Source organism: Saccoglossus kowalevskii, chromosome 16 (assembly GCF_978046115.1).
Source record: "Saccoglossus kowalevskii chromosome 16, keSacKowa6.1, whole genome shotgun sequence".
Lineage (NCBI taxonomy): Eukaryota > Metazoa > Hemichordata > Enteropneusta > Harrimaniidae > Saccoglossus > Saccoglossus kowalevskii.
Window position 1 is genome coordinate 11,390,765 of NC_140656.1, and position 25,938 is coordinate 11,416,702.

General features: G+C 38.6%; 1 protein-coding gene and 1 long non-coding RNA gene across 2 annotated transcripts; one reads left to right on the forward strand and one right to left on the reverse strand.

Annotated features, from left to right (window-relative positions):
- Positions 1–18: 18 nt before the first annotated feature.
- On the reverse strand, positions 19–808 carry LOC144356282 (uncharacterized). The gene is made up of 3 exons (XR_013421420.2): positions 787–808; positions 560–679; positions 19–195 (listed from the first exon to the last, which is right to left on the reverse strand). It is a non-coding gene; the product is annotated as an uncharacterized LOC144356282 (long non-coding RNA).
- An 18,436-nt stretch (positions 809–19,244) lies between these two features.
- On the forward strand, positions 19,245–25,609 carry LOC102804724 (uncharacterized). Its single transcript, XM_006823061.3, has 4 exons — positions 19,245–19,742; positions 22,817–23,455; positions 23,866–23,976; positions 24,890–25,609. Exons 1-4 carry the CDS (start codon positions 19,262–19,264, stop codon positions 25,516–25,518), a joined length of 1,860 nt encoding a protein of 619 aa, XP_006823124.2. The 5' UTR covers positions 19,245–19,261; the 3' UTR covers positions 25,519–25,609.
- Positions 25,610–25,938: the final 329 nt, after the last annotated feature.

The window sequence follows — 25,938 nt, forward strand, 5'->3', positions numbered from 1 at the left end:
GTTCATCCTACTACAGTATTACATAACGTCGAAGGTGTAGCAAATTACCACAGACCTATTTAATACTTGATTGGATACTACCTGGTTAATGTTTTTCTCTTGTGCCTGGATTGCAAAACCATGACTGTATCTAATTTTGATTCCAATACCCATACCGGGCAGTTTAGCAGCAACACTGTCAAGATCTACACCCTCCTGTGAACGAATATGTATGCGCAATGATTAACTGTCTGTACAATGATATTAAAAATAGATCACAACACTAGTCATATTTTATTCTAGGTCAATGCAATATTTGCGCTTAATTTGATTAAGTATTAGGCAGCTTATAATTAATAATCTGAGCGACCCAATCAACAAATGCAAGACAATTTCGAAATGATGTAATTATTAATAATGTTCGCTTATCACAAATTACTACATTCAGAGTCAGAGACTCTACACAACAGACACTAAAATTGCAACAACTTTGCAATATCTCCTTTAGATAAATTCCTAACTTAAAATCGAAGGTCAACACTAACTGTCACTAAATGGAATAACACATTTTTGTACTCACCTTAACTCTCAAGATGTAGCTGTTCTTTACTACATCCCGTGCTTTGTACAAGGGAACAAGCTTTGCAGCACTAGCTGCGGCAACAAGTAGAGCAAGGACGATGAAACGCATGGCGATCTGCTAAGAAGAAAATGTTATTGGTCAAATGAAATACGTATTAAAATAACAATGTCGAAGACCATTCTTAAAATGTTACTGCACATCTGAGGTTGTATAAATCGTCTTACCTGTTCAGGGTACCTCAGTATAAAGGATGTAGATGTGCTGAGAAATGGTGCCTTTTATTTATTTCTGTGACCAATGTATGTGTGGCACCGTTATCAACTGGGTTATCGTCAGGAAACGGAATTAAAGACAGGCACGCGTGAGGTATTATTTATTGATTATAATTGACACCAATACCGCTAAATGGTGTCGTGTGTTTATTTGTATGCCCTAGTTTACACCCACTCAGCTGGTCAGAATATAACTATGTAAAAGTTGATATTGGTTATTTGTTACAACATTCTCTCCAGCTCATGTGTACACAAGTATCTTGATTGTAATTTTACATCCCTTTAAATTAAAATCGAATTTTTTATAGATTGTTAAATATATTTATTGAATTTCATCTACTAGAAATAACGTAAAGTTAATAAACGCAACCCCAAAAACTAAGTCACATTATGTGGGCATATGATTGGTAGGTATACTGTTTATTAACTTTTAACATTGTTAGGCCGTCTGCGTCATTCAAATCGCTTTGGAATGCATATAACTGACTGGAACCTTATTCTAATGTTTCATTTGTAGCGCCGCAGCGTTTATTGCATGCTAGTTTTACTATCAGAATAAACATTGTTACTTAGTGGCAATATGGGCAGTGATATAAACCTAAAGTCGCCATTGATACAGTCGACTTTGAATTCAGTCATGTTCGAAAGCGCTTACATAATGATAAGCGTCATGTACAGGGGTTTGACATAAATAACTCTTGTGACTGTAGTATATGTTGCTCCATTCTTTATACCTAAATCCTAAGCATTTTTGTTTATAATTAAATTACTAACACACAATCTAAACTTGCATATTATCACGATTACCATCCAGGTATCATACCGAATTTTTAGCAGGTGTGTTTCGTTAGGGTGATGTATCTTGAATGTAGGTTAACGTATGTTGTATGGTACTACAAACTGTCAGTGATATCACTTTGCTATACATTTATTTAATAATTAAAATTAAGAAATCCGCTGTAATCAATAATTTCTAGTTTTTTTATGTAGATGTAACATGGCACGTTTTCCAGGGACAATTCACTCATCAAAAGTTGCCATTCATTTTATTAACCCTTGTATTTGTACAATTAAATGTGTAGCACATTCTTCTCTTCCGTGCACGTGCACATGGCAACTGAAACAATTCAATTTTAACTAATAAATTCAATACGTATGCAATGATCTTAATTCGTACCACTATATTGGGAAACAGATCGGTGATTAACAACACCAGACAGGTCACGGTCACTAGATTCATACCAAAATACGCCGCGTGTGTGTCGTTAGGGTGTTGTTATCTTGAATGTAGGTCAACATCTGCTGTATGGTAAGACAAACAGTCAGTGATATCATTTTGCTGTACATTTATTTTATTAATGCAAATTTAAAAATCCCCTGTAATCAATAATGGGCGGTTATTTTTTATTTAGAGGTCGCATGGCACGTTTTTCAGAGTCAGTTCACTCATCCAAAAGCGCCATTCATTTTACAAAAACCTGTATTTGTACAATTCAATGTGGCGCAAATTCTTCTCTTCAGTGCGTGTGACAAACTAAATTTTTGCTAACAATTCATTTTTTAACTGATAAATTTAATGCATATGTAATTGTCTTAATTCGCACTACTATATGGGGGAACAGATCGGTGTTCAACAACGCCAGACAACAAATGTATCACGAAATTAGCGTCAACCAGGATTTGTTAACGACCTACTAAAATGCTGTGAATTTCCGAATCTTTATTTTATACCAAATTTAGTGCCAGTTTTACGCTCAGGTAACGATAATACTGACTTTCAACTAACGGTCCTTTGTTTACTCCTAGTATAGAACCGATTTGTATGGGTGTGTGAATTGATATGTGAACAACGCGCAATGTTACCTCTTTAACATCAACAAACCACTAACTATAAATTGCATCAGAATACTTAATGTTCAATATTACAATAAAGTAATAGCAAAATGATATTATTATTATGGGGAGGTTGCTCAAGATTGCCAATTCATATCACACTTTGCTCTCTCAGTCAGCATCCCTTAATTTATGGTTTTGTCATATTAACTCAAACTCTGCAAATAGAAGTCTGCATGGAATCCTGGGAAGAACGGTGTGCATTGTCGTGTGATAACTGTCATAAGGGTAATTGACAGGTCATACTTGTTTTCAGCTCTGGAAGGACAGTTGGAATCTACCAGGTGTGCTTGTGATTTGAATAACAAAGTATGTTTACTGTCTACTGAGTTGCCTATGTGACACAGCTGCTTGCAAGATCACATTCTGATTGACTCATGTGGAAACCTTGGTGGTGTCACTGATTCTGGGCCATTTAGGCTTACAAATATGCTACACTGAGAGCAGTTGGGGTCCATCATTTTCATTGTTTACCCTTTGTGCTGCTGCCGCAATATAAGTGATAGAGGCTTCAATTATCGTTCTGTGAGACTTGTATGAACTGCTCTGCGATCTCCTGCTTGCAGCGGTGCCCACAGTCAGCTGGCGCACACGTGACAATAAAATGAATACGATATTTACTATATGGGGCCGCCATTTTGAATGCAGTATAAAACTAATTAAGAAACCAGTTGTGAAACGCGTTTTTCAGATTTTAAACAAATCTGGACAAAAATACCAATCTTTCACAGAAATACGATCCATTGGAATAATAATTATGCCAGCAGATACAAAATTCGGCCGAATTCGTCGTTTTTGTAAGGCAAAATCCCTTAAATACGAACACCTAATTATACCGAAGAACATAGAACACTTTCCTGAGGTGTTTGAAACCAAAAATTGTCATTCTAGCTCAGCAGCCAATCGGCGTCGGCCTTACAGTCAGATGACAATTTCGGTTACGGTTTTCGGTTGGCTTAATATAACCTCAACGGATCGTTTTTTGTGAAAGATTGGCATTTTTGTCCAGATTTGTAGGAATCTGAAAAATGCGTTTCAAAACTTTTAATTACCAGGGCTAGATATGTTAATACTTACACATCGTGTACGGATAAATATTATAACGCAGTTCCCGCACAACATCAAAAGAAATGTTATTTACAATGGACTTACTCCGCGTACATGACGTGGAAGAACACAAAAATACGCCGTATACTGTTATGGTGATCGGTTACCCAGCTGTATATGTCGTTTCAGTTTCAACGTAAATTGGCGCGTAATTCTGCATTTACGTTCCTTCCGTCCAAATTAATTATCCGTTATTTATAAGTATACGTTATAAACGTTGAACGGAAATTGGCGTTTTTTGTCAGAAATTTCCGTTGATTTACGATGAACTTAATCGTCGACAAACAAAGTGATTCCGCTGACGGTTACGCAACGGTTAACCTATCCCATAATCTGACTGTTACGCACGGTTATTTTTCATAACCGTTGTGTAAACAAAAAAATTTCTCCAGCTGGTTTGCTCAGATTGTCTCCCGTGCAAGTACTAGCCACGGTCGATTGATCTTAACTTTAGTTAGGAACCGATTATAAAAGGTATAAAAGTAATTGCATATTTATCCGAATTGGAGGCCATTCAATGTATAGAAATGTTTTAATATTGCTATCGCTTCCACTTGAATCAGTTGACCTAAGACTTTTACATGATTCAGGAAACAGTACGGCAACCCAACGGCTATTTATGACATACTGCATTTATTCTGCTATCACTAGCGGCGTTTCCAAAAAAAATATATAATTTATCTACGGGGTCGATACGACAATGATTTGTGTCAAACATATATGCAAACCCACCAACTTTTGAATTGCTTTTAATATCTTTTAGGCTGTTTTTGAGCATGCGCGGGTCAGCTCATTTGATAGTCTGTTAATATGGAAGGCTTTCACTTATATATTCATTTTTTCTACTTTATAACTGCACGAGTCGATAACAACTTACTTCACATACACACGCAAATCTACCAACTTTGCAATCGCTTTGCAAAACTTTGCACGCTGTTTTAACATCTTAGATCAAGTTTCTTACTGCAAAAACTAGCTGTTCATTGAAAATGCGTTCAAATTTCAAAACATTTTATAAACTTCAAAGATCTAAATAATCAGCATGATATTCTGCTATAAATGTTTGACATCGCAGCAATAAAGAGTACACACACATTGTTTTACGTCTTTTCTTTGTGTGTGACGACATCCGCCCAAAAAAATATTTCTCAAGCTGGTTTGTTCAGATGGCTTCAAAATTGTTATCGTTTCCACTTGAGTCTTCAGTCAGTTGACATATGACCTAGACATGCTTCAGGAAAACGACTGTTTACGACATATTTATTAAATTTTGCGAACTTTTAACGATGGGTATAGATTTTGATAGTGGTATAATCTACAAATATAAAGGTTATTTCTGTCACAGTGCAGAGTCTGCTTATTGCTATAGAGAGGGGTACACACATAACTCACACTGGACAGGGGGTTCATTCACTGCTAGAATGGGGTAGACAAGACAATAGTACTGGAAATGAAATGAAATACACATACACCAAAATATCCAGTTCAGCTCCTGGCTTTAATACCTCACAAAATAATTACAGGAAACAAATCACAGAAAAATACAATGAATAAATTCACTAAAATAAGGGACTGCCCAGGGAAGTGTGCATTGGTGATAACTCACAGTTCCAGGATGTAGAGATGGGTAGTTTCTGCAACACAATGATGAAGAAACACAGGAGTCTTGCTTGCAGAGGAACGCTGTTATTCTGGAGGGCATCGCTGAAAGCAAGAGATCGCAGAGCAGTTCATACAAGTCGCAAATAATGATTATTGCAGCCTGTTTCACTTGTCTCACAATATCACAGCAGGGTCACACATTAATGGTACACAGAAGAAATGATGGAACAAAACTGTCCTCATTTATAGGCATGAATGGCCCATATTCAGCGACATCACCTGGGCGTCCACATGAGCCAATCAGAATGTGGTCTTGCCAGGAGCTGTCTCACATAGGCAAGTAGGCATACACATCTTTTGTTATGTAAATGAAAGCACACCATGTAGATTCAAATTGTCCTTCCAGGGTGGGGAGCAAGTATGACCTTTATGACAGTTATCACACGGCAATGCACACAGATTCTTTCCATGATTCCATGCACACTTATAGGTAATGATAGGCACTTGGGTAATATGGTAAGAACATAAGATAAAGGATGCTGACATTGCCCCCTCATCACGACTGAACATGGCACATTTTCAGTCCAACAATCTGCATCAACTGCCAATAAATTTACATTTCTCAAATTGCAAAAAAATATTGTAGCAATAATTTCAAGCCTGCTTAAATAGTCGGCACCTATATTTCTTTATCTTTGATGCGGTAGCTAAATGATTGCAAATATAGGGCCCACCGCATTAACATACTACACCAACCCTACTCTATATACTGACTAAAGCATCAGCAACCACCTCGGAAGTAATTTTTTCTAATGCTACAGCTTCAAGGTGCTGTGAAACAGAATCTATAACAGTTAAAATGTACATATGACTTCTCTCAGTCCGTGGACTAATCAGACCAATCAGATCCATCACTATCATTTGAAATGGAATTTCAATAAAGAGCATATCATCTGTACCCATTAACTTCCTAGCACGCTCTAATGTGGAATCATACTGCTGTGCCCTTCGCACTGCATTCCCAGCAATAGGTTTCTCACCACTATTATTATCAACCTTACTATGCAATTCCTTAAATTCAGGAACTATAAGCCTACTGTAGAAAAACGTTAGGACGGCTACACAATTCAGGACAGCAATAATGCGCTTATACCACGGTTGAGTTCGAGATGAATTCATTAACCAAATTTCTCTTTCAATTCTAAAATGACAAATAAATATAGAATCATAAACATACATATACATGACTGACTTGATTAACAAACTTCAAATTCATAACAAATACAGGCACACACTAGTGTTTATATTTCCTTACAATGAGCTTGCGCAATAAATACTACTACAGTTAAGCTTGCTAACATTATGTTCACCTACTTAAATAATAATTACAGTTTTCATTTATAAACACACTTAACTCAAAATCGGTTCCTACATATGTAACAATGAAACTTATTACTTTGCCGTGTATAAACACAATCCGGTTAGCCAGTTACAGTTCATAAAATATTCATATATATCTTCAATACCTAAATAATAAATGACACTATTCAGTGCAAAGTCATACAATAGAAATACACTACAGGAAACAATCAAAATCAAAATACACGTCATGAAGTGAACACTAATTTTCTGATCACTTAAAACTCAAAGTTCAAATCTTAATAACAATTCAGAACAAAATTAAACTATTAATTCAGACCACCGTCAGCGTATTATATATTCATGAGATCATATGCAAATTAGCATGAGGTAATGGCCTTTTCTCCGCTAACTTCTGAGCCCTAGTCTGTACCACCTGTTCAACATCAACACTATCATCCTGACTATAATCAATGGAGGGTTCATAACCACTTCCACTAAAAGAACGCTCTCTTATCTCAACACCTGTAGAACAACCTTCATCATTATAGTGCACACTAGCCTGGCTACTAGCAGATGTACAACCTTCTTTACCTAAGGAAACATGAGTATCAATACCCGAAGGACAACAACCTTTGCCACCAGAGGGCATACTAGTCCCAGCGCTCGAAGGAGTACTATGTTCAACACTCGAGGGCAAACTAACTTCATCATGCCCTACCTCATCAGCTAAACCGAGCTTCCAACCAGAATCAGAATGTTTTGGTTTCCGGCAATGCATACAGATTCTTCCCATGATTCCATGCACACTTCTATTTGCAGGGTTTGAGGTACTATGGGAAAACATTATATAAAGGATGCTGACAGATTCCAAAAATGTACTTATTTTCTTTCAAATTTATCTGCGGGGTCGATATGACAGTGACTTAGATCAAATATATATGCAAACTTTTCAAATGCTTTTAATATCTCTTTAGGCTGTTTTGAGCATGTTAGGGTCAGTTCATATGAAAGTCTGCTAATATAGGGGGCTTTCACTTGGAATATATTAATTTTTTCTACTTTGTAAATTCATGGCTCGATATGTCAACGACTTGGTTCAAATAAACACGCAAATATATCAATTTTACAATCGCTTTGCACAACTTTGCACGCTGTTTTAACAGCTTAGAGCCATTTTGTGACGACGGCAAAAACTAGTAGTTCATTGAAAATTTCAAAACGTTGTATAAATGTTTAACATCACAGTAATAAAGAATACACAAAAAGTGCTTTACGTCTTTTCCTTGTGTGTGACGAAACAAAAATAATATTTCTCAAGATGGTTTGATCAGATGGCCTCCTATGCAAGTACTAGCCAAGGTCGATTGATCTTTACTTTAGCTAGGGACCGATTACCTGACCAGACAGCTATAAGAGTCATTTCAATTTTATCAGAAATGAGAGCCATTTACTGTTTAGAAATATTTCAAAATTGCTATCGTTTCCACTTGAGTCCTTCGTCAGTTAACCTATGACCTATACATGCTTCAGGAAACAGTACGTTAATGTTACAGCTGTTAACGACATATTTATTCATTTTTGCAAACTTTTAACGATGAGTCTCGATATTAAATAAACATAAGTCGCTTTTCCATGTAAGCTTGCAAAATTCGCAGTCGCTTTTCGCAACTCTGTAAACCGTTTCTTTATCTTTATTACTCTACTAGTAATATAATAATCTGCAAATATAATGGGCGTTTCCAAAAATTACTTAGGTTTTCCAAATTTAATGGCAATATGCAAAACCACCAACTTTTGTATTCAGCGTCTATTGCTTTTCATATCTTTTTAGATTCTGAACATGTTGCAGCCAGCTTACAACCAAAATTACTCTGTCTCCTGCACCCGCTCCCTGCCTCTCCGTCGTGCACACCGCCTTTCCCGACCTCCATGTACCGCCTATTGCAAAATCCCCGGCTTTTGCGATAGTTTACCGCCTACACCTGTCTTTACCCTGTCACCTGCACTCGCTTCCAGCCTTTCCGTGGTCCACACTGTCTCTTCCTGTACAGGCCGTACAAAACCACCAGGCATTGCAATCGCTTACTGCCTACAACCAACATTACCCTGTCGCCTACGCTCTCTTTCCCGGTCTCTCGATAATGCACACCAAATCTTACTTTACCTGCTATTACAAAATTCACGGCTTTTGTGATCGTTTACCACCTACACCTGATGTTACCTTGTTGTCTCCACCGTATCCCAGCCTCTCCGGGGAGCCACTGCCTGTCCTAACCTTTTTGTACCCTATCGCCGACATACACTCCTGGTCTCTCCGGGGTGCTCACCATCTTTACTGACATTAGTTTACCGACTATTACGTAATCCCCCACCTTTGCGATGATTTACCACCTACACCCGACGTTGCCATGTCGTTTACACACGTCCGGGCCATTTGTGGTGCACACCCCCTGTACCGCCTATTACAAGCATTTGTACGGCATTTGTAATATTTTACCGCCCACATCCGAAGTTTCCCAGTCACCTACACCCGCTCCAGGCCTCTCCATGGTGCACACCATCTCTCCCATCCTTCCTGTGCCACGTATTTCAAATTCTCCAGCTTTCCAATCGTTTACCGCCTACATCTGACATTACCCTGTCGCCTACTACCACTCACGGCCTTTCCCGACCTTCCTGTACCACCTATTGCAAAGTCCCCGGTCTTTGCAATCGTTTACCGCCTACACCCGGCGTCACCCTGTCGCCTACACAAACTCCCGGCCTCTCCGTTGTGCACACCGCCACTCTCGACCATTACGAAATCCCCAGTCGTTTACCATCTACACCCGATGTAATCCTGTCTACTACACTCCTCCCGGCTGCTCTGTGGTGCACACTACTTCTTTTTGACCATCCTCTAAAGCCTAATGCAAAATTCGCAGCTCCAGTTCTCACCATGAGGCACACCAATTCTCCTGACCTTCCTGTTATGCCTATTACATAATCCCTGGCTATTGCGGCCCTTTACCGACTACACCCAATGCTGTCATCTCGCCTATACCTACTCCTGGCCTCTTCGTTGTGCACACCACGTCACACCTTCATGTACCGCCTAATACGAAATCTCCGGCAGTTGTTTACTGCCTACACCAGCTCACAGCCTCTCCCGACCTTCCTGTACCGCATATTACAAAATCCCCAGCGTTTGCAAACGTTTACCACCTACACCCGACGTTATCCTTTCAACTACACCCGCTCCAGGCCTCTCTGGGATGCACACCATCTTTTGCTGACGTCTGTCTAGTGCGTGTTACAAAATACTCAGCAGTTGTGATCATTTAGCAACTACACCCAACGTTACCATGTCGCCTACAGCCGCCCGACCACTCTGTCGTGCCTCTGCCGACCTTCCTGTACCTCCTCTTACAAATTTCCCGGTATTTGTGATCGTTTACTGCCTACATCCAACGTTACCCAGTTGCCTACACCCGCTCCCGGCCTCTTCATAATGCACACCACCTCTCCCGGCTATCATGCACGCCTATTACAAAATTCACAATCTTTGCTATTGTTTACCACCTACACCAGCTCCCAGCCTCTCAGCTGTGCACCCCGCCTGTTCCGACTATCGTGTACTGCCTATTACAAAATTCGCAATCTTTGCTATTGTTTACCACCTAAACCAGCTCCCAGTCTCTCAGTTGTGCACCCCGCCTGTTCCGACTATCGTGTACTGCCTATTACAAAATCCCGGCCTTTGCGATCGTTTACCACCTACACCAGACAATTCCCTGTCGCCTACACCTGGCGCTCCGTGGTTCACACCACATCTCCCGACCTTCCTATAAATCCTATTACGAAATCTATGGCTTTTGTGATCGTTACAGCCCACTCCTGCTGTCGGTCTTTCCGTGGTGCACATCGCCTCTCTCAAGTACTCTGCAATGCCCAATACAAAATTCCCAGCATTTGCGACCATTTATCGCCTACACCTGACGTTACCCTGTCGCCTCCACCCACTCCCGACTTCTCCGGGATGCACACCACCTCTTTCGACCATCCTGTACCTGTAGTATTTCATGGTTCCAGACCAAAGAAAGAGACAAGCACGCACCAATCACCAATACAGACTAACTTCATTGTGAAATGTACAGCCTTTATATAAAGGGAAAGTTACATAAGTAACCAGATGGTCGAATACAGGTCAATTGTAATTATGTGTACACATCTGTTATAGCTCATTAACATGTAAATTTTATAATAAAGTTCTGCCCTAACAACCGTGCACAGTAGTATTTTTTTAGTAAATGTTGTGTGTTTTATTTCTACTGTGGGATTGGTAGGGGGGGTCGTAACCTTTTGTGGTGAGAACCGGTGTGACCGGCCTACCTGCAGGGTCCCATGGTTTAACGTGATAGGTTTTTTTTCCTCTATTAATTGTCCACTGTACTTTATACTTGGTCTAACTGCGACACAAAAATCACTGTTACTCTTTTTAAATATACACGTTCTGTATTTTTTTTATTTATTTTAATTATCTCTATGTACAAATATATAATCTGTTTTCAGAAATATAGAGTGTAATAAATATTGTTAGTAATGATGGAAATCTGGATTAATATTTGCTTTTCTAATTTGAGTAGATCTCCGAATTGCGTTTTGGTCAGTGTCTGGCAATCATTGCACTTGGTATCGAACTCTCGGTTCAAAATGTTGTGCAGGGCATTCACTAATAGAGAGATCTGCATCTATATCATTTTCAGATTCGTGTACATTTTGTCCACTCCCTACACCATTGAAAACTTTGAAGAATGATTTGTCACGAGTAATACGTTTTCCTTGTTTATTCTTTGCCGTTATCATACTTCCTTTCCATTTAACAACATTAAACAAGTCATTTCTATATCTTGGTTCAAATTTAAAACGCTTCGTGTTTTTTACCAATACTCGCCCCCGCTCCACAAACTGTCTACTTTTAATTCTGCCATGACTATCATGGTAAAGTTTATTTCTCGTCATACTCTGTCTATCTTTGACCGTACAATCAGCAGGGTTATAGTCAAGAGATGGCATCTTTTTTCTCATTTTATGGCCAAATAAAAGTCGACGAGACTCTTACCAGTTTATGGATGTGGAGTTGCACGAAAATTCATTAAAAATCTGAGAATTTCTAGCTTCTAGTTTTTTTTCTGCAGGTTGGGAGACATTATTTTCAATTGGCTCTAATTACTGTAATTACACGAGTAAAATATAACTTTTACCCATTAAGTTATATATCATTTAAAAGAGTTTAATTTAAACGGTCTACTGTTTGCAATAATGATACCGTATTAAGGTAGCAGGATAGTTTTTTTGCATGACAAATGTAAACACCTATAATCGGAATAAATTTTACAAGAAACCATACAAACTATATATGTTTGGAAAGCTCTTGACTTGTATTTTCCTATTATTAATATTTTGTGAACATTGTGTTTGTTTTAGCGTCACGTGATTCTGAAAATCAGCGGGGCTGATAATTTAACTAACGTGAATAACATTTTAATTGTCATCTCTAGTCATTCATGCGATCAAAAACTTTACACTGTTTTGAAGCAAAGGATATGAAGTTTAAATCCGTATTTCTATTTTTTTGCATTAAGTTTTTTTTTTCTTTCCGAAAATCACAAATTTCAAGCACGTTTTTTGGTGTTAAAGTTAGAGTATACCGTTGGTTTGCGCGAGGTTTGTGAAAAAAACGCAATAGAATTTTGCAAATATGCAAATACGGATATGAAGCCAACATATCAAAGAGTAAGAAAAGCTAAACGGCGACATCGTAGCGCTATTCACTGAAACACCATTTAAAATTAGGTCAACGGTAATTGCCAAAAACCGAACACCGAGAAATCGGCACTTTTATGATTTCAAACTTCAATCAACGTTAACTCCCGTTTCAGCAGCAAAATTTACATGGGCTAATTGTAAATAAAATGCTTTGAAAGTTGTTTTCGAGAAAAATCATGAACCGACATTTATATCTGTGAAAAACTTTGTTTTTTGGCCGTTTTCTTTCACGCTGTGGAGTTTTCTGACTGTCTGTGCTGATAACGAACGGTGACGTCATTCATTAAAGCTTGGATTATGCAAAATGAGCGGTTTGCGAGTAACAAACAATACAGAGACTACATTTGGCAGTTGAAGTGTTTGCAAATACAGTGTATTTATTTTTGGACCGTTGTGTTTGTAAACTTATTAGTTCAAGCATGCCACGAGTTTCGGAGTCTCCTGGAGGCAGCTCGTACATACTGGCGAAAGGGCGGACCCGTTACTGGTTGAGGTAACCCCTAATAGCTTGACAGTTTCACCAGAGCGCACCGTCCCTTTCCAATCGCTCGCATTCCAATGGCAGCCTTTTTATTTATTTAGAAAACTGCTCCCTTCATTCAAGATGACGGGAAGCTAGGCTGGCTCAGTTTCGATCGAATACAACTGCCTAGACCGTGACGCCTGCGCTCCACTATTGAGATATTCCCTATTTTGCAAAATTGACAAATCTCTTTTTCTAGGGCGCCATTCAACAGTGACATGTCAACGAGTCGAATCTCGCCGTCTTCAAACGATCGGCCGTGACATTCACTCTCACTTTCTTCTTCTACGTCGGAAGTTAACAATATTTTCCTGCGAGATACAGACATCTCTCGAACGTTTTGAACAGGAGTATCACCCACTATATCGAAGTCTGATTCATCGGACTCCCAGTGTCATGGTAAAACTTTCTTCGCCCACTTCATGGCTGACACTGGTTTCGACGGGGAAATCCGTTCTGTACGAACCCAGCATCGTCTCTTTCACAATCTTTTTTGACAGGAGTGATCATTCTTTTGATGTTTTTCTTCTTTCTTCCTCGCTTTCTTTTTCTTGGAAATTTTCGCGTGCTTACTATCTCGTCCATAATTAGTGAATGACAACTAAACTAAAGAATTACTGATAATAATTGTAAAATGTGACCCAGTGATGTATGCCGGCATGTAGCATTTCCTGTGCTATTAAAAATCAAACCCCGTTTAACCGTCGCAGTAACCTCAGGTCTTATACTTGTAGATGAATCTCTTCAAAATGTAATTGTAACCGGACTCACTGTTATCATTTATAAAAACTACCTAGATTTTAGATGACCCTTTTATTTTTTACCGAAGTCGTACGAAAAAGTCAACCCTTGCCTTGCGTGAAACACTGGTCCACTCTATCCGATGTCATGACGTCGGCCTGGAGGGGGGGCACGCTACTATTTCGTTGCCGTGCATTTTGTTCGCATGAGTACATTAGATAAAACAACCAAGTATTTATCAGACAGATTTATTACATGTAACATAATTTACGAATTTAGAAAAACCTAAGCATGCAAGTATGCCTACTTGGTGAAAACTCCTCTGAAAAATGGATTATATAAACCAGGTCCAAGCATATTCTTATCATTGATCAACCTTTACATGTATTTTGTGGCCTGAATTTTCATGCAACGCATAGCCACCACAGATGGCCGTATTTTATTGTCTGCAACCAAATTTTGTAAAAGGGAGCCCCCTTCCAATGTAACTGCATTACTTCTGGACTAAGAAAGTAACCCTGTGGTCAGACACCTTTCAATGACAAAGCCAAGAAAAAAATATTACAGAAATGTATTGTAAGTTTTTATTCTGTTAACATATAATTACATTGAAGTGGTACATTCATGTACTTTTTTGATTATTCAAAATTTGTTGTTTCTAAAGCGATTGTTTTGTCTTTGCTGTACTTCCTGTCTAGAAAGGCAGAAGTGCACACATCTTATCAGCTGTGTGTAAACTACAAACAGATATCTTATCAGTTGTTTGTAAATAGCAAATAAAGAAAGTGGCCCAACTTAAAACTATTTACCCTCAGTTCAGTTATGTTTGTAAACCATGCATATTAATGAGATGCACTAGTTGGGTGTACACTGGATAAACAAAAACTTGGCCATTTGTTTGCACACTAGAAAAAATTCAGTTTACTTGTACAAGATATTTTTTTTCAATAAAATAAATATACCCATGTATGTAGCATGCCTTAGGGATGTGAAAAGTGCCCAAAAAAATATTCTGCTACCTTAAGTGGTGTGAATTCTGGGTTAAAATCATGCATTTTAGATGAAAGTGCACTTAAAACTAGTTAACTTTTGAATGCATACCCTGATTATGATTTAAAAACATTTAAAACTTATTGAAACTCCTGTTTACCGGGAACATAGTGGCTTATTTATTAGTGTTTCCATTGAAAAGTTTTTACACAGTGCTCCTTGAAACATTCACATTTTATAAATTGTTCACAATTAACAGAGCTGCCAAATTACAGCTCCATTGTTTCTGTTCCAGTGAAGACAGTGAAACCATATACGAAGCCACTTACTTAGAATAGACCTCAATAATCACCCCTGAACATTTCATTAAAAACAAATGAACCGTCTAAAAGTTAAATAGTTTAAAGTTGAAATTTTGAGTTAGAATTGAATCTGAGATAATCGCCATTTTGTAAAAAAGGTGATAAAAACGAATGATTCGCTTCATATGTGTAAAATCCTAGTAAGTCATAGAAATACACCGTACACCGACATTTGCTGATGTTAAATGCGTCTAGAAAACAAATAAAATAAAAATATTTACAATTCGAGTGAAACGGGCGAAAAATCGTCCGCGAAGTCACAACCTTGCGTGGAAACTATCATGGCGTCGTGTTAACAATTCCACTGAATGGGGGGGGGGCACAATGGATTACGTAAACCGATGAGATATTCATACAGTTATATAAACATGGCGATCGCCATTGGATGGGTTGTGTCTAAATTTACCTTCCCCCAAACCTTTAAAAAATACTTTGTATGACACAGTTTCCATGATCCCCGGTGAAATGGACCATGTGAAGTTAGACGACCCAAATGAAATGGGCCGTAATATTTTGCTACATAACGGCTATTCGCAGTTTTTACTACTCAATTGCTCAAACGCCGGTGTGGACAAATTCGAAATGAAAGGGAAACTTTTGTAAATTGAGGCAGGTTGTATTCAACTACAGACGAGAAGGGTCGATAAAAATTAAACGATCCCTGACCTTTGGAAATAACTCATTCATAGAGTGCCCTAGTACCAGAGGTCGCCGAGCACGGCCACACTACGTACCTTGCGACATCGCTACCGGTGCATGCTAGCTGACCATGGGGTTTCTGATTAAGGTATCAAGATGACATCGCACCTCCTATATGAAAATAAATAAAAAAATAAATATACCAGGCTAAGTTGTCGACATGTTGTAAATATCATTTACAGCTGTATGTAAGTCTTTATTCCGCTTGCATGCTGGAAGCGTCTACGTCTTGTCTGTTTGCGAGGCTAGTTGATAGCGCTTGAGTTAAAGGGGAACCGCTCAATCCCATGGATTGCACCAAAGAATCATGGGACATTATTGTTTATGTTGTTTACAATGTTAATCTATCTTTTGTTATCCATTGTTATTTTAATCCAGAAAGTAAATTTGTTTTGAGATTAGGCTTAACTGGAAGGTGCTAACGGAAGTGGCTACTTAGGCCTCTTAATTGGCTTATTTCCAAGACGTAGACGCTTCCAGCATGCAAGCGGAATAAAAAAACATACAGTTGTAAATGATGAGTAAACTTGTTCACCCTTATCCCGCAACATGTCGACAACTTAGCCTGGTATATTTGATTTGTATTTATTTTCTTGGATACCTTAATCGGAACTCCATGAGTTATGTAAACAGGGTCCAGGACAGGAAGTCACACATCGCCGCACCGTAACTGAGGCCAGCAACTGATTTGCATATAACATCAGCAGTGGCTTGTCAATCCAAGAGCAACGTAAACAAACTTTCGGGACTATTAATCACATACGCGTGCCTCGGTGTCCTATATTTTAAAATCGTGTTTTCAGTATATTGACAATGCTCCGAAATTTTAACGCTACCTAGGCAAAATTGTCTGGGTACGAAAAAGCAAAAAAAAATGTCACTCCGAGTGCCAACGAGCAATGGCTTTATATGTTGAGTTGAAAATTGTATGTAAACTTACAGCATCCAACGGCGATAGAGTATCAATATTAAAGCGATGATACTGGTTTTGTTTGAGTTGGGTGTACAAATAGAAATATATTTAAAAAAATAAGCGTTTGATTGTAGAAATAACTTTTTAAGGTAGCGAGAAGGGAAATTTTCACTTTTTCTTGATTTTTCAAAAATTGATAAAACGGTTACTTTAGACCTTGAAGAATTTAGAAAATAAAATCATTGTTTTCTTGTTTATTGCTTTGCAACTATACTCCAATTATCAGCGATCTTTATCATGTTCTATTTGGTTTTTGTAACTCTGGATTGAAAGCGCGGTGGTCGTCGAGTAGCGCGTGTTGGAATTTCATGTAAATAATGTATTTTACACGTGTTGTATACGTCGTTATGAGTCCCATATCGAACAGGACGCGGTGCGACGACTGCTGCCTTGAATACACACAGCATAGATGGATTCTAAATTAACAAAATGGATATGTCGAAAATAAGATGATGTAATACGAAATTATTTTTTTAAATCCTATTTTAATTACATCAAAGAGCAAACATTCATAATATACATTTAAAATAGCGAGAGGAGGAAAACGAGAAATAGTGTAATTGCGATTAGAGAATTTTTCGTCAGTTACTAAGCGTGTGACATGTTTTCAGAAAACTGGGATACTAGTATATAGGAGAGTACGATCGGCTACTTTTTGTATTAAAGTGCGACAGTCATCGTGCCGCGTCCTGTTCGATATGGGACTCATAGCGACGTATACAACGCGTGTAAAATACATTGTTTATTTACATGTAATTCGAACATGCGCTGTGCGACGACTACCGCGCTTTAGTGTTTACTTTGGAGAATAAAGCTGTGTTCAGGCTACATCAACTACGGGCTAATCCCTTATATTTACATATTAGCTAAACAGAGGGAACAGCGGTTAGGCTAAGGAACGCCCACATTTGTTAATAATATACAAATGTTTAGTCCTTTTAAATATGATTACCCAGTACAGTGACCAGGAAAGTACACATGTTAGTATTATGGTTATGAAACTATATCAAATTCAGAAAGTACAAATTGCAGAATAGCAAGAAGTACAGATTCTCATCGTCAGTTTATTTTTCCTTGAGAACAATGTCCCTGGATCTGCTCACGTTGATTAACATGGATGAAATTGCATATTGAAATGAATAGATATGAATATAATAGTAATCTTTCAAATTAAAACTGACTACAATGGCGTTTTGAGCGCTTAGCCCGTGCTAGGGAATTGTGTGCGAACGCAACTTGTGCTACAGAAGCTATATATCGATATGTTTTATCACGATTGGTGGTTTCCCGCTGTTCTTTTTTTCTATGTGTTTTTTTACTGCTACATGTATTTTACAAAATCAGAGGTGCACAAAGACGTCTATGAGAGTTAATTGTGTTAGCCGAATTTTAACCCAAATAGTGTAATTTGTAAAACATCAGCAGAAAGAGAAGTGTTGAAAGATGAAAATTACTATAGTGATGATAGTCAAAAATCAGTTTTCGTTAAAATGCAATAACACGTTTCTTCGTACTCAGCTGCGGATAAATAATTAATTCATTGTCAAATATACGTATTTTTGATCATACAAGTATTTGATCTACTAAGCCTGTTCTTGGACCACAAATAAATTATTAGTGATCTGAGGCCCGTTATTTTGTGAAAAAGTTCTGGACTATCACCAAGAAAGTGACAAAAGTGAGCGATTTCAAGTGAGTGACGATAACGTGTCACGTGGCTAATTTATCTAATGTCCTTCCAGCCAGCTTCAATCATTACGAATTGTCCTCAGTCTGTCACGTGGCCTGATTATGTTAATAAACAGTGGAATGTTTACCTACATCTAGGTTTGGGAAATAAACTGAAAGTACGCATCAAATGCATCGTGCATTGTAATTTGCTAGCAACAATTAATATAAATACAATGTAATGTTTCAGAGGTTTACATACTAATAATGTTTCTGGAATAAAATAGCTAACTTGATATTAAAATATATGGATATTACGGTATGACTTGTGGTGATGAGTTATGTAGTCACTGTTTTCATTCTTCGACGGATCTTTAAAATGACGACTTTGACGTGTCAATGAATAACTGCACCAACCAATCGAGGTCGTCTCTCCTGGCATTGAAGAAAACATGAGAATAAAGATAATTGTGAGTTTTTTCATCAAATACATGATTCAAAAAGTGATGTTTTTAACTTTTTCTGCATCTGGTCCACTAAAGCACAGTTGTGACTAAACCTATATAATGTTGGCGTCTTTTTACGACTAACCTTATTAGTCAGTTAGTACGTACGCCAATTTCCTGGAGTTTGTTTACAGGGCATTCAAGACTTCCTGTCGGGAGTTTATTTATATTAAGTCCGGGATCAGAGTGAGCAATGGCCGACGTCCTAGGAGTGTATTCGCTATTCGTAGCATTGTCACTGTTGTTTTTCTACAATAATGCGTCGAATGCGCAAGAAGGGTGCAATATGTCTGACGTGTGTAGAGGGAGTGAGCATTGCGATTACTCGTTCTCGCTGCCTGTGTCTGACGGGCACCGATGTAGAGAGATCGACACGGCCATTCGCGAACTATCACCCAATAACGACGCGCTGTTGCTTCTGGTACAGACAATGGCGGAAAAGTTGGAGCGAGCTGAAGCGCTGTTCGTAGACCATCTGGGTAAGGTGGATGAATTAGAGGCGGAGAAACGCCAACTGCAACAGTTGCTGTCGGACAAACTTGATGAGATCGAGGAACTGCGTGTTGTCAACGAGAGATGCGATACAGACCGTCAGCGAGTGCAGCACTCGCTTGAGATATGCGAGGACGAACAACAGCTGACAGGATGCCAACATGACGAAACGGGGAATCTCGGTAAGAAACATCTCGTGTGATGTCTTTTATTCTACTTTGTGAAATAATTCAGTTGCAGATGCTGAAATGTTACTACTATTTTAATGCCTATTATTCCAACGCAATATGTTATCGTTTCACTCTATTTTCTACGTGTTACAGCTAGCGGCGCAAGAACAGCCCGAGCATCAGTATTGCGATATAGGTCACTGCTTTGCTAACAACGTAACGATATTGAAATCAGCGTCCATAGTAAGATTTCTAGACACCTCAGATCCAAATATTAAGTAGACCATGTTCACAATAACTTTCAACAAGACAGTTAAACATGCGCATGCGCTTTTAATATGGCAATCACTATATGTTCATAGCCGTATGTAACTTGATTTTGGGGGTATTGTGAAATGATTTATGTGACTATTTTTACTTCTGAGTCGACAGCAGTGTCACTAACAGTAAAAAGGTTGGGTTATACTTCCGAATGCGTTTCTCTACTAATTGCTAATTTTGATTTTAGCGTGGAAAGTTGGCGTCTTGATTCACAGTTTTATCCCGCTTACTGTTTTATTGTTGGTTTTCGGGATTAAATGATACAATACTATGAAGAATTATCGTCCCAAGTGGATGTTATTAGCCGGAGTCGAAGTAACTTGGGGACGATAATTCTTGATATGGGACTCAGGCGAGGCCAATAACTGTATACTATGTTATTCAATGTTATTTACGCTAGTCGAGGGTTTCCACGTCGCAAAATCTGAGCAAAATTTCCCAGTAAATATATCGTGTGGTAGAATATAGTCGGTTGCTATTTGGGACAAGTCAGCGAGTAGCCTGACAAGGTCGCATGAGTTGCGCCCCCGCGGTGCTCTAAACCCAACACTGATGCCGTTCGGTTGGCGAGGGCGTCACTCACGCCTACACGCCGGGCTAGTCAGCGAGTTATTTAGAGAATAAAGGATGGCGCACTGTTCATTATTGCGTGTTATATATTACTATCATAATTAGAGGTATTTATGACGTCATGGCACAACATTATCACACATAATCAAATGTAAATCTCTATTCGCAAGTACATTCATTTAACAAAAATCCCTCACAATGACCTAAATTTAATTCTCGTGGAGGTGATTTATAATAACATTACCGAATCCCCCACGGCGTCATAATGGATTTGGTGAAGGGTCTGGAAGTAATAATATTCGTGTATCCAACCGCCTGCAGACATTGTGCAGTGAGTGCAATGATGTCATCACACGGATAATGTGCTAATTTTCAGATATACTTAGTCAATACTGACATACAAACATTAAACAAATAGTAGGTAAACACGATTGGTTAATCCACATGCGGCGCATCGACCAGGCTGCGTCGACGCACAGGGGCTTGTCGACTGAGCGCGAAAGCCCCTTGGCGAGAACGAAGTTCTCGAACTTCGTTCTCGCCAAGGGGCTTTCGCGCTCAGTCGACAAGCCCCTGTGCGTCGACGGCTGCGTCACGATGTGCATTCACTTTGTACATCGCCCTCTTCGGTTGTTCTGCATAATACAATACACATCTCCCCTCGCGGTAGTACGTACGCGGACCTGCGAATCGCGGCAAGTCGAATGACCTAATAAGACACTAGACAGTATTACCACAATAATTAAATAAGAAAATAAACTACCATATTAGGAATATAGCTGTAAGTATCGATCTTTTTTTCTGTGTAATTAATGCCAATTGGTAACTGCCATCGTCGAAATGTGATCAATGGAATAATAGCATAGAGCGACGTTTTACTTTAAACCACTTGCAAGTGTTAAAGTGTTATATGGCACAGGGTTGTGTCTAGAGAGCGCCACCTATCGACATCCAGTTTAGTTAAGCAAACCGCAGGGATTACTGCACAAGATGACAACCTACCGTGCCCTGGACGAAATGTTAAATACGTCGCCATTTTGGGGGGCTAAGCCTCTCTCTGTCGGCCTATCAGTAATGATTTTATGCGTCATTTCTCATAATAATGTGCGTCGTGCATCATCATTTTTCTCGGGTCCATCACGTGACAGATTTCAACGAGATGGCGGCTTTCTGCTTTATGTGGCTTTTTATGCCTTGTTTGGGGTCACTTTGCTCATGCAGTTGTGTCTAAAACAATAACATAAAACAACACATAATCACGATTATAAAACGATTGCCACTTTGACTGTCAAGTTCTTTATTACTTAAAGGCGTTTGTGAAGTGTCCGTTCTGTTCATCGTGATGTTTAGTAATCTATGTAATACAGAGTGTCCTAGTGATAACAAATGAACATCGGGGAAAACGTTAGAAGGTTCGTGCTACACATATGCAAAAATAACCTAGACAGCAGGAAAATTAATTGTGGTCAACTAGAAACACATTTCCAGCTATTTGCTAAATCGACATGTGATTTCCGAGTCCAATATGAATTAAACCATGTCGTATTTCAGTTATTTGTATAGGACATAAGAAACACTCAGACATTGGAAAAATGGGTGTATTTTTTGTGTGAAATCCAATCGGATCTTTAATGGAAGCCTAATGAATGCATTGACTGGGTGTCAGTTTAAACACTGTCGTTCTACACGGAACATTTGTATTTCAATGAGATATCTTAAAAACTAGTCGAATAATGGCCACTTGAATCATTAACTTAAGTCATAAGAGTTGTAGTATATTCTTAAATTACCTGATCCTAACAGTAGTTACATTATCAGGAACACTGGATACTATAAATTTATACAATAGTGCAGGGGAATCAATAATACATGATCACAAATCTTTAGATCGTCTAGAAATGCTAATTGGAAATAACGCTTCACTGAATCCAGAACGAGGAGACAATAAATGTGAAAACTTGTAAGCTGATGTGGTTCTGGTCAGACTAATTTATTCTAGATCTGTATACCCTTCTGTTATCTATGAAACTCTTGCTCCTAAATAATCAATTGTAATATGTAACATTGAGGAAATTATTTTCAGTACTTTATGCCTATATATATATATATATATATATATATATATATATCGTCATATTTACTATTTTGTTGGAACATAATCTCACAAAAATTCACCTTATTGATCTTAAATGCAGGTCCAAATGAAACTACAATCGCCTTCAATGGTTCTTCAATTGTCACCTATGAGGGCGGGAGTATTCCAGAGTTGACCGAACTCACGTGGTGCTTTTGGATGAAGACGTCACTCGAGATTGACTACAACGAAAAGACTGTGTTAGTACATTACCAAAACGAAGATGTGATTGAACTGTCCACGCGTCAGAAATGCTATGCAAAAACATTGTACATCGATAGTATAGGTCACTCTCGCTATCGTGGCGGTGGTGGCGCTGCTCTGTTCCGCCGGATACACCGTGACGGTCTTTGGCACCACGTCTGCATGGCTTGGGTTGGTGCCATTGGTAAAGGACGACGGTGGGTGTATGTGGATGGCGTGGGTACTATAATTGGAGACGGACATGTTGAGCGTATGTTCGGGGGAGGCAAACTATATCTTGGCTATAGCCCAACTGTTGAACGAGGGCTCGCTTCGATGTATGTAGGAGAGATGGCGCTGTTCAACATGTGGGACGTCAAGTTAGATGACGCAGTTATCGCTGATATGGCACAGCAGTGTTACAACATAGTAGAAGGAAATATAGTGCCCTGGTCGGCCTTCTTTGGTGACGGTGCAAATATGGAGAATATCCAGCAGAAAAAATCTGATTTTTGTGGTGAGTGTACTCCGCTGTTTTCGAACAACCGCGCCGTACCACCCCACCGACCACCAGTCCACTAAACCGCGATTTTGATTTAAGTTAAATTGCAATCTAGTTAAACTCATTTTAAGTTCCGTAATTTTAAATTAAACTGCAATTTAGTTAAACTCAATTTAATTACATGGGAATGCAATTTGTAATTTGAGTTTATCTTTTAAATTCGACTTAAGTATATTACAGTTCCATATAGGAATGCAATTTTATTACACTCATTTTAAATGCAATCCTATATGGGAATGCAATTTAATTACAGTTTAATTGTAATTAGTTACAATAAGTTAAATTTAATGTAATTCAGTGAGATTTTCATTTGCATTTTTGTTACAGTGTCCCTTATGATGCGCTGCTCATTTGTTTGTTTTCAGCCAATGACGAATGCGACGTAAACAGCTGCCTTACCGATGGTGTTTGTATTTTACCTGCACGTGGACCATGTCAATGCCCTAATAGAGACGAAGAGTCTGTCTGCTCACTTGGTCAGTATATCTACTAGTATTATAATAAAATGTAACGGAGTTGGGCATATGTATGCTTATTCTGGTGATTGTATTGTTATTTATCGGGGATATCATATAGTCTCTGACATAATACTACACGAAAACTTGAGTGAATCGTTGCAGTTTATTGGCAACTGATATATGATTACTGTGTTCCTATAAAATGTCAAGACTGTCACAATTGAAGAAAGAAATAGTCGATACAATGAGAAACAAACAAAAGTCAATAATTTACAGAGAATTTAAAACTAAATTCGTGAGAGAAAACTACTCCGTTAGAACGAATAGTACTAATTGCTGCGTCCTTGTTCCGGACTGCATTTATCGCATTTAATGGAAGTCACAGATGAATTCCAAGGAATCAAAGGTGGTTCAAACCAATTAAAGTATATACATTTAGAAATGAATATTATTATGCCATTGAAAATGTTGGGAGGGGCAAATTGACTATTATTGGTCAAAAATTTTAATTTATTGAGATATTAGTAAACAACTTGGGTGTTCCGACTAACTGAAATGCCGTCTTGATTTGGCAATGAGAATAAAAGGTAGCTACAACGTTGCCAAGCAACATTGTTACATTGTTGTTAAATTATTGGCTTCAGAACCGTAACAAAGACATCACCAGCAAAATAATATGTTTCCGAAAAGCAACATCCATAGGTTTAATACTGCTTTTTTCAAAGCAATCTACAAATATTATTTGATGTATCATTCGATTTATGCTTGCATATTGGTGAAATTCCACCGCATATAATAATAGTGTTTTGCTCTCCCTATCTCCCTCTCGCTCTATGTAACGAATGGATTAATCGGAATTCACGGAAACATGGCATATTTTGGCAATGTACTCGGTTAGTTTCACATTATATGTTTTATATTCCTATTTCAGCGTCAAACAAGCTTACGTTCACATCATCCGTTGCCGAACTAGCTGTGAATTCTGATTTATCCGATGTCAGTTTTTCTGCGCTGACTATATGTATGTGGCTGAAGACATCGTATTGGTATGACACTACCATATTCCAGCTGACAACACGCCAGTCCACCTTAGCCAACGATATTCAGCGAATAGGCTTCACCAATTTCAAATTACTCGTGGATACTTTTGGGGGTGCGGAGTACGAATGGTACTCCTACCTGATAACAGACCCTTCTAAGGTAACTGACAACGCCTGGCATCACATCTGCATCAGTGGAACGCTAGCGACATCTCCAACCCTATTCAGGATCTACCATGAAGGGCTGATGATCACCCGACCGCGTTTCAACTCGGATCTAACGTTATCTGGGGTGGAGAGTGTTAGTCTTGGGCGCTTCACAGGAGAGCTGTTCGAATTCAACGTGTGGAACCGTGAGCTTAGCGAGCAGGAACCGGAAATTTACATGATGTCCAGACGGTGTGGGGAATACGTTACTGCCGGTCCAATCCTCCAATGGTCTTTCTTGTACGAAGAGGCGAAAAACACTGATGGAGTTTCGTCCCAGACAGCTGACGTCTGCACGCTGATTGGTCAATAAAGTGTGCGTTGTCCTGCATTTTTACCAAGATGGAGTGCCTCTAGAATATTTTCTTTCGACAATATTTATGAAAATAAATGAGTAAAATGAAGGTTCATGTTTATTTAAAGATAGTTTGCGAATTTGGGAGTTTGAAGCATACGTTTCTGGCAACGAGTAGTGACTTCTGGAATTTTCGTTTCTCACTATTCCCTCTCGGGAAGACGCTCGATAAGATAAACAAAAATGCAAGTCATTGTACACTTACTAGAGCGATTATATGTTTATTAATATATATAGGCCACCGTCCCATCGACCTTCCATCTAGCCTGGAAGCTATGTAAATAAATTTTGACATATTTCATCTGGAACCATTCTAGTTACATTCTCCTCGAGGAGCCCAGAGCGGCAATTTATATTCCAGGGGTTACATGTATTAAA

Excerpts from the sequence above, each read along its gene's own strand:
- LOC102804724 (XM_006823061.3), top strand. The coding sequence starts at position 19,262 with ATGGCCGACGTCCTAGGAGTGTATTCGCTATTCGTAGCATTGTCACTG. Across the intron at positions 19,743-22,816 it reads TGACGAAACGGGGAATCTCG|GTCCAAATGAAACTACAATC; the intron begins GTAAGAAACATC and ends TCTTAAATGCAG. Across the intron at positions 23,456-23,865 it reads GAAAAAATCTGATTTTTGTG|CCAATGACGAATGCGACGTA; the intron begins GTGAGTGTACTC and ends GTTTGTTTTCAG.